This window comes from Alexandromys fortis, unplaced genomic scaffold (assembly GCF_014885135.2).
Source record: "Alexandromys fortis isolate MF-2015 unplaced genomic scaffold, M_Fortis_MF-2015_v1.1 scaffold_2_1_26212458, whole genome shotgun sequence".
In the NCBI taxonomy this organism is placed as follows: domain Eukaryota; kingdom Metazoa; phylum Chordata; class Mammalia; order Rodentia; family Cricetidae; genus Alexandromys; species Alexandromys fortis.
This window is the reverse complement of record NW_026067930.1, coordinates 3412410-3424683: the sequence shown is the minus strand read 5'-3', so window position 1 is coordinate 3424683 and position 12274 is coordinate 3412410. Positions and strand designations below refer to the sequence as shown.

General features: G+C 40.6%; 2 protein-coding genes across 4 annotated transcripts in view; one reads left to right on the top strand and one right to left on the bottom strand.

Moving 5' to 3' along the window:
- The window catches only part of Ptk2 (protein tyrosine kinase 2), a 194201-nt gene that overhangs the window by 160048 nt on the left and 21879 nt on the right, over nt 1–12274 (bottom strand). For all 3 annotated transcript variants that reach the window (XM_050144978.1, XM_050144974.1, XM_050144975.1), the window contains exon 2: nt 11880–11977. The gene's annotated coding sequence lies outside the window, so the exon portion shown is untranslated. The remainder of the gene's footprint in view (nt 1–11879; nt 11978–12274) is intronic.
- Nucleotides 4798–7248, top strand: LOC126503360 (60S ribosomal protein L18a-like). Its single transcript, XM_050144980.1, has one exon. The coding sequence runs from the start codon at nt 5560–5562 to the stop codon at nt 6088–6090; it is 531 nt and encodes a 176-aa protein (XP_050000937.1). The 5' UTR covers nt 4798–5559; the 3' UTR covers nt 6091–7248.

Below are 12274 nucleotides of genomic sequence, written 5' to 3'. Positions count from 1 at the left end.
GCACAGCTTTATCTCTGGTCCCTGAAAGGGCTGCCTTGATATATGCCCTCAGTCATGAGTGCTAACCTACAACAGAAGCAGCAGCAGATTTGTTACGTGTACTAGAATGACCCTAAGAAAGACCCAGTATCCTCTCTGGGACAGGCCTGCTAAAAAATGAGTAACTCTGATTCAATCATCCGAAAACATGATACAAACCCAAATTAGGGGAAAGTCTAAAAACAAACTATATCCTTCAAAATCATCAATGCAGACAAACCTTTTCCCAAGTAAAAAGACCAAAGAAACATAACTGGATACTGCCTATAACCGGATTGGACTATGTATCAAGGGGAAAAACCTCTGTTAAGAAATACAAATAGGGCCGGGCGGTGGTGGCGCACGCCTTTAATCCCAACACTCGGGAGGCAGAGGCAGGCATGGTCTACAAGAGCTAGTCCCAGGACAGGAACCAAAAGCTAAGGAGAAACCCTGTCTCAAAAAATCCAAAAAAAAAAAAAAAAAAGAAAGAAAAAAAAAAGAAATACAAATAGGTCAACTGCCACAATTTAGACATTGACTATTCTGAAACAAAACAGGGAAGCAAAACAGGGAATAGGGTAGAGGAGACGTCAGAGATTAGTGTATAAAAAACAGAGTGGCAGCAAAGGAAGACTGAAAGCCCTGCCCAGCTAGGCTTCATTATGTAGAACTTAAGGTATAGAGACATAGGAACATCCTAACTACCCTCCAGACTCTAAACTGCCTGAACAACACCACAGATCTACATATATCAAATGTATTTTTTTTAATTTGACAATTATTTCATTGGCATTGTAAAACATCCTTGCTGCCAGCAAATAGTCACTGAGGTTTTTAAGGGTAAAGTGCATGACAAGTGAATTCACTCTCAAAGGGTCAATAAAAATAAGCATTTAACTGGCTAGAGAGATGGCTCAGAGGTTAAAAGCAGTGGCTGCTTTGCCAGAGGTCCTGAGTTAAATTTCCAGCAACCACATGGTGGCTTATACCCGTCTATAATGAGATCTGGGGCTCTCATCTGACCTGCAGGCATACATGCAGGCAAAACACGGTACACATAATAAATAAAATCTTCTTTAAAAAGTAAGTACTTAATACAAATCTATATAATATGTAAAAGCTTATCTACATGGAGGGGACAAGTGTGTGTGCTTAGATTACAAAATGTTAATGGCTGGTGAGACATCATTACTATTTCACTTCTTGAGTCTTCCCCAATAAAAGAAAAAAGGTTTTCAAAATAAAAACTTTCACTGGGCAGTGGTGGAACACAACTTTAATCCCAGCACTCGAGAGGCAGAGGTAGATGGATCTCTGAGTTTGAGGCCAGCCAGATCTACAAAGAGAGTTCCACACAGGACAGGCTCCAAAGCTATACAAAGAAACCCTGTCTCGAAAAACAAAACAAACAAAAAGCTAATAATAATAATAATAATAATAAAATGGTATAATTCCAGGGCTTGGGAGATAAGAGACCAGAAGATCACTGTCAGTTTGAGGCCAGCCTGATCTACCCAGGGAGTTCCAAATCAATAGGGTTACACAGAGAGACCCTGTCTTAAATTATAAAATAAATAACAAAACTGGGGATGCAAGCAACTGAGAGGGTTGCTGTCAAAGGCTTTTATACCTTGGTCTTAATGATCAAAGGGACTTTTTAGATTTGTGCTGGCCTGAGCACGTACGTGTCCAAGGTGTAACATCTTTATTACTTAATTGTGGTGATAAGAACCCCACTGTGGGTGACACCATTCCTAGGCAAGGGATTCTAAATACTGTAAAAATGAGTTGGGTACTTACACACATTAATTCAGTGCTCGCCGACTAGGTGCTTCCACGTCCTAGCTCAATGGAGGAATTATAGGACAAATAAAACCTTTCTCCCTAAACAGCTTTTGTTGGCATATTTTATCCCAACAAAAAGGAATAAAATGACACTGATGGAAAGGCACAGACTTGGTATTTAAACCAGATGTCTAAACAGGGAGAACCCTAAAGGCAGAAGAACTAAAAGTGAGGTTGGTATCTGTTTTGCAGTGCTGGGATCAATCCCAGAATTTCATGCATGTTAGGCAAGCATTCTATAGTATGCATAATACATTTTATTTAAGGTCTGTCAAAATTTTTTCCTACAACATAAGAAATAAACATTTTTTACATTTATATTCCACCTATTTTTTCTTTCCTCTCTAAAGTGTGTTGGGGCACTTGACATAGGGTCTCATGTAGTCCAGGCTGGCCTCAAAGTATTAACTTTCTAGCCTCTATCTCTCACTATTGGAATCACAGGAGTACACCACCACACCCAGCTACTAGCACTGTCTCTAATTTTAGTACCCTTCTGCATTTATGCTGACCTTTCAATAAAAATAGATCAAAATGCAACATTTTAGAAGACATTTTAAATGGTGATTAACTCACTGTGCGTAGTACAACAGTAATACACTAGATCCAATGTAGTACATATTGTTATTCCACACTGGAGCTGCAGGCAATGACAACTGCAGTGTGACTGCCACCTGGCTAAAGCAACTGTCAATGTCTTTAGACACATAACATGCTTTAAGCCTCCAAAAAAAAACTAAAATAAACGCAGTGATCTCCACGGGGAAATACCTTGATATAATGAGGCAATAAGCCATGTATATCAGGATCAAAATGTCATCACCTTCTGTTTCCAAATACCAACTGTTCAAGAGGCTATCACCAAGTACCTACCATATATCACCATATAACTGTACTATATTACAGTTGCATCCGCACATAGCCAGCTAGAGATACAAGGCAGGCTGCCAACAGAAGAAAGTGCACTGTGGATGTAGAACCACCCTAAGGAGTCCAACTCCAATGTGCTTCAATTGTCTCGATGACTCTTCTCACCAAACCACACATTACAGTGCTGCCTTGAAGGCTGGACATTTAAGAACAACCTTGTTTCCAAAAGTCAAATAAAGAACTGATTCAGATAAAACTCGGTTGCACACATATTTTCTACTAATTCCTCTCCCACTCACTGCTGTGGTTTTTAAAGCAACATTTTATGAGGGGAAAATGCTACGAAAGCTGCTCAATAGGGTATCAAAAACTATCAAAAAAAAAAAAACCCAGTAAACTTTCATGAATATTTTTAAGAAATTCAATTCATTCCCAGCATTGTGACCCAAATCTTTAAACCCAGCAACTGGGAAGCAGAGGCAGGCAGAACGCTATGAATTCACAGATAACCTGATCTACTTTATAAGAACCTGTCTCATCTCTGTGAGCCTGAGGCCAGCCAGTCTAGTCTCCAAAGCAAGTTCTAGGACAGTCAAAGTGGCTGGCTACACAGAGAAGCCAAAAAGAACCTGTCTCAGAAAGAAAAGATAGGAAGGTAGTTAGTTAAATGTGCACGTGTAATTAATTCTTAGGTTCAGGAAGGTGTACTTTTACATGCTGTGCATTTTCTCACTTCTAGCAATTTAAAGATAATTGTGCTCTATTACCAATTAAAAGAACTGAAGACTGATTAAATTTATCTTATGGATATTAGAAAGAATGTTTCTATTAACTTAAATCTGGTAAAATATCTCCAGAGCTACCACAGCTTAAACAACATGGGAGAATCCTAATATAACTCAACTTCTAAAATACCACTGCCTGTGCTAATTCAAACACAACCTCCATAATACACAATTTTCTTATATCTAAATAAATGCCTTTGGGTTAAAATAAATCAGAACAAACAAACCAAACAAGTACTCCAAATTTACATGTTCTCAAAAGGCATGTCTATGCTAAAAATTGTCCTATACAAATAATACATGAAGGGGCTTGAGACATGGCTCAGCTGCTCGTCCAATGGTCTGGAGTTCAATTCCCAGCAACCATATGGTGGCTCACATCCATCTGTAATGAGATTTGGTGCCCTCTTCTGGCCTGTGGGCATACATGCAGGAAGAACACTGTATAGATAATACTCTGGATGTTGTATATGTAGACATCATGAAAGTTAAAGAGGTGTTGACTTGTGGTATGAGGGTTGTGGAGGCTGGAGTGTGTTGGTTTGTCCTGTGAAGATTTAAGTGATAAGTTATAGTTTCATCTGTATATGGCTAAGGAGAAAGTCATAGTCCTAGAGTCATGGCCTTGTGGTCAAACTTTAATGTTACGACTACTGACTGGGACTTTATAAAAAATATTTTACTTTTCGATTCGCTGGTTTCCCCATTTGCTGCATCAATGTTTGTTGAGTTTCTGCTATGTTTGTAGCAGGAATGTCAGGGAAAGTTGAAGTAGTTTTAGGTACAGACCTGCATTTCTCTGAAGTAGGGCATGTGACTGTCATTGGAGTATGGGAGAAGGTACTAACAAGAGTAGATGCAAGAGGTTTGTGGTTGAGGAAAAGAGAAACTTTGCAGTATAAAAATGCTCATCATGGAATGATGGGCTCGACTGCAGTTGATGAGAATTAAACTAAAATTGCCTGTTTTTAAGGTAGTAATATTTCTGTCTAGTGGTAGCTCTCAGTAGCCCATATAGAATCTGGAAGAGGCCTTGAATGTACATTGGGTCATGGGACAATAAGAGCTGGTATTGTTAGACGGTGCAGTTAAGTTCAGGAAATATTTGCTGAGTTCATATTAAGTTCCAGCCCCATGGCACTTTTAATTGTTTTAAGTAGAGATATCAAGATACAAAACAGGAATGTCTTGAACAGAGTGGTAGAGTAGCTGATGGGCTGTAAACCTAAAGAGTACTCTATGTTATATACTGAAAATTGAGGACAGTGGGAGAAATTATGCCATAGTTTGTAGTTAGCATTTTAGGTCTACACAGGATGGTCATAATAATCATTGATGCTAAATGAGATGGGAGCCAGATGTAGCAGAGATGAATGTATTAGCCAAGTAGATCCAGGGGAGAAAGATCATTGTACTTGAGTTAACAACAGTACAGACAGAATGTGCAGTGTTTGGTGAGCTGAACAACTCTTGTTGAGGGAGTCTGACTCTGAGCTCATGACAAGATAAATTCTCTGAGATAATATGAAGAAAACCAGCAGAGGTGACATTGGGGAGCACAATAGCAATCAAACAAGTGGACCTAGGATGTCAAGACAGTAAAATTTGTTGGTAGAGCTGAGTGTGAGAGGGACTTATGATCTGGATATACCCACTACTCAGGCAGGCAGGCAGTCATTCCATGTGTCTGCTAGATGCTGTGCATGAAGCCCAACATGTAAGGAACAGTATTACCTACTGTAAGTGAGCAGCAGTCTGTTCTCCCTGGCCTTTATTTCCTAAGAGACTTAAAAGTAGGGAAGGATAGGTTAGCGAGATGGCTTAGCAGTTAGAGCACTCATTTGGTGGCTCTCAACCATTCATAACTCCATCTCCAGGGGAATTACACTTTTTTCTAATCATGACACCTCCATGGGTACTACATGCATGTAGTATATATACATGTTGACAGAACACCTCCATCACATAAAATAATACACAATTTAAAAAACTAAAATAAACTCCTTTTGTGACTGGCGCCAGACGAGGATGGACCACCATGAAAGCCTCGGGCACACTCCGGGAGTACAAGGTGGTGGGGCGCTGCTTGCCCACCCCGAAGTGCCACACACCACCACTGTACCGAATGCGCATCTTCGCGCCCAACCATGTGGTGGCTAAGTCCCGCTTCTGGTACTTCGTGTCACAGCTGAAGAAGATGAAGAAGTCATCCGGGGAGATCGTGTACTGTGGGCAGGTATTCGAGAAGCGCCCCCTGCGCGTGAAGAACTTCGGCATCTGGCTGCACTATGACTCCCGCACTGGGACACACAACATGTACCGTGAGTACCGCGACCTGACCACTGCTGGGGCTGTCACACAGTGCTACCGAGACATGGGTGCCTGGCATCGTGCCCGTGCACACTCCATCCAGATCATGAAGGTGGAAGAAATCGCCGCCGGCAAATGTCGCAGGCCGGCTGTCAAGCAGTTCCATGACTCCAAGATCAAGTTCCCGCTGCCCCATCGTTTTCTGCGGCGCCAGCACAAGCCTCGCTTCACTACCAAGAGGCCTAACACCTTCTTCTAGACCCAGAGACCCACTGAATAAAGCTCCAGAGTTCAAAAAAACAAAAAACAAAAAAAAAAAAAAAAACTAAAATAAATAAGAAAGGATATTGTGGTTTGGTCCTAGGAAATCACTTGTATGCTATTTGAAATGTCTCTGCTAAACACTTGTACAATGGATTTTATTCAGCTTGATGTAATCATAAATCCTCCTTTAAAATGGTGTTTGTACTTGGATCAGAAGTTAGTGCTGAAATGGTCAGGCAGTTCAGTCCTACCCACCAAGAGTTCCCAGAGGTTCTTGGATTCAGCTCTTTTGTTTTAGCTGTTGCTTTCAGCAATTCAATCTATTTCATAATAGGATTTCTGTGCTTGTTGTCCATGTCAACCTTAATGACAGGGCAAGTAGGGAGTTTTTATCAATAAATTACTTTTTGTGTGACATTTCTGAGATGCTCAAAAACATTAATTGATCACAACAGGACTCTGACAGACCAAAGAAAAGATTTCATTTGAGTCTAGTTTGGTGAACCAGTGAGATAATTTGGGTACTTAGAGGAACATGGGTTACTGAAAGGCATCTGCATCACCAAAAAGACCCCAGCATGAGTGACAGCTTAGGAAATCTACATCCCTGGAGTCTCCACTTCAGTCAGCCTTTTGTAACCCCACCCCTTGTCTTCTCCACAAACAACTGGGGTGGGTTCAAGAGGGTGTGGTAGCTAGAATTTCATGTTAGAGTCTACTCATGATCATTCCTGCCCCTTTTATGAGAGAATATTAATAGGTCTTATCTTGTGAGGGTCTTCTGGGGTGTGAGTACACTGTTCTATTCAATACTGCAGTGGCTGTGCCATGCCCAGAGGACAATTCCACAGTACTTCTCCCATGCCTTCTCTGCTTGGCTTTATGATAATTTTTGATTGGATCCACACTTTACTTTTTAATGTTTGTGATTATGTAAACATTGCTCATTATGGAGTACATTTATGTAATACGATTCTATTTTCTTTTTTGTTCAAGTTCTGTTTTCTAATTTTCTTGAACTTAAACTTTCTACAACCTACACTTCCCATTGGCTTTGATCTAGCTAAAGGTCCTTACCCTCTCTGTAAGCTGTGAAGCCTTCCCAAGAATATAGCCAGGTAACCTCCCGCTAGATTGCCTGTCTTTGACCCCCATTTTCTGTGAGAGGATGGAACACTGGAGGCCTACCTTTACTATGAGAGGAACCTACAGTATTTTATCCATTTCTATTACCAGGGAGAGGGCAGGTAAACTAAGCGCAAAAAACTGAAGATTCCTTCCTGGGGAAGCTTGCTGTGAACAGGCCTTCCTCAAGGGAGAGTCTTCTTAGTGTAGAAATAAATGGGAGAAAAAGCGTGGCCTTGTAGAGTATAGATTTCAGTGACTTAAAAATCTTGTCTGCTGGGACTTTTACTAAATTGTACATACATATCGCCTTAATACAGACAGCATCTTGGGAACTTCAAACCAGATTACATGGGAATTAGGTTCCCACTATTAAACATGGATGAAAAGTTTTTTATTGTAGTCCTAAAACTTGAACAGAGAGCATATCAGAACACATGTATCCAAGTGGTAAATTTAAAAATGTGTTTCATATCCTGCTTCATGAAAAAATTCTTTAAGACTACTTGTCACAGAAATGTAATGACTTTGGCCTTGGGGTATTCAAGCCAATTCACTGGTGTGGAAATCAGTGCTGTAGTGCTGCTGCTTCAGTCTTTCCAAACCAGATGAACTCCAGGAGAAACTTAGGAAATTGCTTAGTAATTAGCTTATGTTTGGAGAGGGCAAGCAGGTGGATTGAGAACATGTTATGGAGGTATGCAGGCAGATCTCTAGAGCCACAAGGGAAACCAGCTCTCAAAGATAAAATGGTAAAAAGCTGAGAGCTGACAGATTGCTTGCTTTTGAAAAGAAGCACTGCACATATTGAAATGCAGAGGCAGAGTGACTGGAAATAAGGCCTGCACACAGTCTTTGCAATTGCAGACACCGCAGTTCCTTTCATATGAATGCATAGAACTCATGGAAGGGCAGGGCCTTGCGTTGAATTCAGGCTGAAGTTTTCTATTTATACACAGGTGTATGAAGAGCACACATTTCAATCTTGACACTGTGACTGAGAAACTGTAGTTAGTCACAGTCGTGGTAGCTGTAGTTGGTGAATTCTGAATTTTTTTTTCTTTTTGTAAAAACAAGGTTTCTTTGTGTAGCCTTAGTTGTCCTGGAACTCACTTTGTAGACCAGACTGACCTTGAACTCAGAGGTCCACCTAATTCTGCCCCCCAAGTGCTGGGGTTAAAGGTGTGCGACACCACACCCTGCTTGAATCTTACTTTTTATGTATGCGCCATGGCACTCATATGGAGGTTAGAGGACCTAGCCTCAAGTGTTCCTCACTTTCTACCTTGTTTAAGATGTCTCTACAAATGACCTCTTCTTTGAGCTTTCTGGGATTCTTGTGGCTCTGCCTCTTATCCCCAAACACATGTTGGAAGTATGGATGCTTGTGCTACAAATCTGGAATTTTTTTCTTCTAAAGACTGATTTTTTTTTTAAAATACTTATTTATTTATTTATTATGTATACAATAATCTGTCTGCATGTATGTCTGCAGGCCAGAAGAGGGCACCAGACCTCATTACAGATGGTTGTGAGCCACCATGTGATTGCCGGGAATTGAACTCAGGACCTCTGGAAGAGCAGACAATGCTCTTAACCACTGAGTCATCTCTCCAGCCCTAAAGGCTGATTTTTAATTATGTGTGTGTGTGTGTTCATGTTGAGTGTGGTTATCTGTAGAGGTCAGAGGCATCTGATCCCTAGGAGTTGTAGTTACAAGCTGTTCTGAGCAGCCTGATGTGAGTGCTGGGAACTGAACCTGGGTCTTTTGCAAGAGACTCAATCACTCGTGTTTTTTCCAAAGAGTCTCCCTATATAGTCATGGCTAGCCTCAAACCCAGAGATCCTCCTGCCTCTGCCTCCCTTGTCCTAGGAATTAAAGGTATGCACCGCCATACTCAGCCCAGTAATCATGCTTAACCATGGAGCCATCTCTCCAGGTCACACACCTGGCTTTTTACATGGAGTCTTGACATTTGAACTCACGTTTTTATAGTTATACAGAAAGTACTTCTCCCTACCTTTTACTTAATTCTATATAGCAATCCAATATGGTAGTGATTTTATGTTCTTATTTCGTAGATAAGAAACTGAGTCTAGAGTTCCTTACAGCTGTGCCAACTTCTCCAGTGTTTTTCATCAAAGCTTAAGTTTTGTGGTTGCTCAAATGTACATGTGGTAGTCACGCTTTTAACAGACAGAACAGTGCTACCTGCCAAGCTACTAATGTTTCTTCTAATTTTCATTTCCTTTTTAAATGCATTTTGAATATATTATCATTTCTGTAAAGCTTGCAAATAATGCTCAGTTCCTTGTTTCTGCTAACAGAAAAGTGTAGCTTCATCGAATACTTGTAAACATCAAGCATGGGGGTATGTCTTGTACTGTCAGCATTTTGTGTATGTGTGTGTGTGTAGAAATATAAAGATATATGTGTCATTATATATAAAAGACAGGGTCTCATCAGGTAGTCCTGGCTAGCCTGGAACTCGCTATGTAGACCAGGCTCTTTAAAATCACAGAGCTCTGCCTATCTCTGCCTCCTACCCACTGCAATTAAAGTGTACATCAAGGGGCTGGTGAGATGGCTAAGCAGTTAAGAACACTGACTGCTCTTCCAGAGGACCCAGGTCAATTCCCAGCATTCACATGGCAACTCACAACTGTCTGTAACTCCAGTTCCAGAGACTCTGACACCATTATACCAATGCACATAAAATAAAGTTAAATACATTATTTTTTTTAAAAAAAAAAGTGTATATTAGTACATTCAGCAGTTGTCCCTGAGTATAGATGCATTGTGACCAGCTGCTTTATGCTCCTGCCAGTGTGCCTTCCATTCCATGATGGTCTGTACCCTTGCTTTGAGCCATAGTAAACCTTTTCCTTGGGTTGCTGCTTTTTTGAGGTGATAATAATTGCATCATTTCCCCCTTTCCTTTCCTTTCCTTCCTCCAAACATTCCTATGTTCCCCCGCCCTTGCTCTCTTTGTCTATGTGTGTTCCTAAACATATAATACAACCTGTTCAGTCTGCATGTTTCTTGTATGTGTATGTTTTCAGGGCTGGCCATTTGGTATTGGATAACCAACTGACACTGGAGAAGATGATTTCTCTCACTCTCAGCATTTCTTAGTTGCCTTTTGAGTTACTTCTTGTCAGGGGTTTGTCAGAGCAGTAAGAAAGCAAACAAGTCTCAGCTTCACAGTGAGTTTAAGGCTGTCCTGGACTACATGGTAGTCTTGAACAAAAAGCAAAACAAATGCTCAAAGTGGGAGAAAGTTTGATCCTAGGAGACAGGCTGCATTTCAAGGCTGTCCTGGACTACATGGTAGTCTTGAACAAAAAGCAAAACAAATGCTCAAAGTGGGAGAAAGTTTGATCCTAGGAGACAGGCTGCATTTCTTAGGATTCTTACATTCAGGTTAGAGGGGCAGGGATGTGCTCTTTTTTCCTTCTACTTGCTTTTACACACTGTGCTATATAGTTATAAGGAACAAACACGGTGTCCTGCAATGGTAAGAAGGCACTTTATTGTCCAGGTCTAATAAAGTCCATAAACTTTTCAAGATTTCTTTATCGACAAAATATTAAAAATGTGGTCAGGGTCAGTGACTGATGGGAGGGTCCAGCCCATTGTGGGTAGTGCCACCCCTCAGCTTGTGGTCCTGGTTCTATAAGAAAGCAGGCTGAACAAATCAGAAGAGCAAGCCAGTAAGGAGCACCCCTCCATGATCTCTGGATCAGCTCCTATCTCCAGGTTCTTGCCCAGTGTGAGTTCCTACCTTGGCTTCCCTCAAAGATGAACTGTGATAAGGAAGAGTAGGTGAATAAACCCTTTCCTCCCCAAGTTGCTTTTGGTGTTCTATCACAGCAATAGTAACCCTAACTAACACAACTGCTAATGGTACTGAATGCTGAACATACATTAAATGTATCTCACAGTGTCTTCATAAAAATCTCCTAAGAGAAAAATCTATAATCCCTTTGTCCAAGGAGAAACTAGGTTTAAGTAGAAAAATTAACTTAAGTGGGGCTGGGCAACAGCTTATTAAGTAGGAAAAGATTACTTACTAAGAACCTGAGTTTGGATCCAAACACCCATGTTTAAAAGATGGGCATGACCACAGGTGCAGTATGTATATATAGGAAAAAACATAACACACATATGGTCTGGTCCTATCTGAAATTTCAGGCATCCACTTGGGGTTAGGACCTATGCCCTAAATAAGTAATCTAGGACAAAATCTGAAGCCAGCACTCATGAAAGTAAAACACCAATAAAGAACACTCTTCTAAAGCCACAGTCACCAGTACCAACACTTCTAATTTGGAAACTATTAACTTCTCTGTTATGAGTTTATGTAAATGTAAAACAGCAGATCTTGATCTTAACTTGGCTGTAAGAATTCAATAAGTAACTATAATTCAGAGTGTTTATAATGTCCAGAGCGATTCCCAAGCATTGTTCTATGAACAACCAACATCATAATGCTAATATTAAACACATAAAAAGACTCCACACACAAATTACAGGTCTTCCCTGGTCCTATCCATCAGCTACATTCTGCTGTTGCTCCTGTATGTCAGAGACTCTGGACAAGGGAAAGAAAACCCAATAAGCAGCACCAAGGTACAAACACAGAGAAATGTACTCACAGTTCAGAAGGCAGCAGTGACTTTGAGAAAAAAAAAAAAAAGCTGTTATAAAAAATCCTCCTAGTATCTGTTTCTTCTTTTCATTGTAGTCCAGAGACCTGGAAGAGACAGGATGCACACATATATAAACATCTCTATTTCACTGCTATTTACTTACTTAACAGATGAGGGATGCTGGGTGAGTGCTCTAACACTAAGCTTAACCACCCGCCCATTTCAATTCTCTAAGTCCTCTAAGTCCCACCATGCTCACCCTCTTACAGTTCTCTTCATGTCCACCATGAAAACACTAGACAAAGAATGATTTTTTTTTGTTTTGTTTTGTTTTTCAAGATAGAATTTCTCTGTAGCTTTGAAGCCTGTCCTGTAATTCACTCTGTAGAGCAGGACTGGCC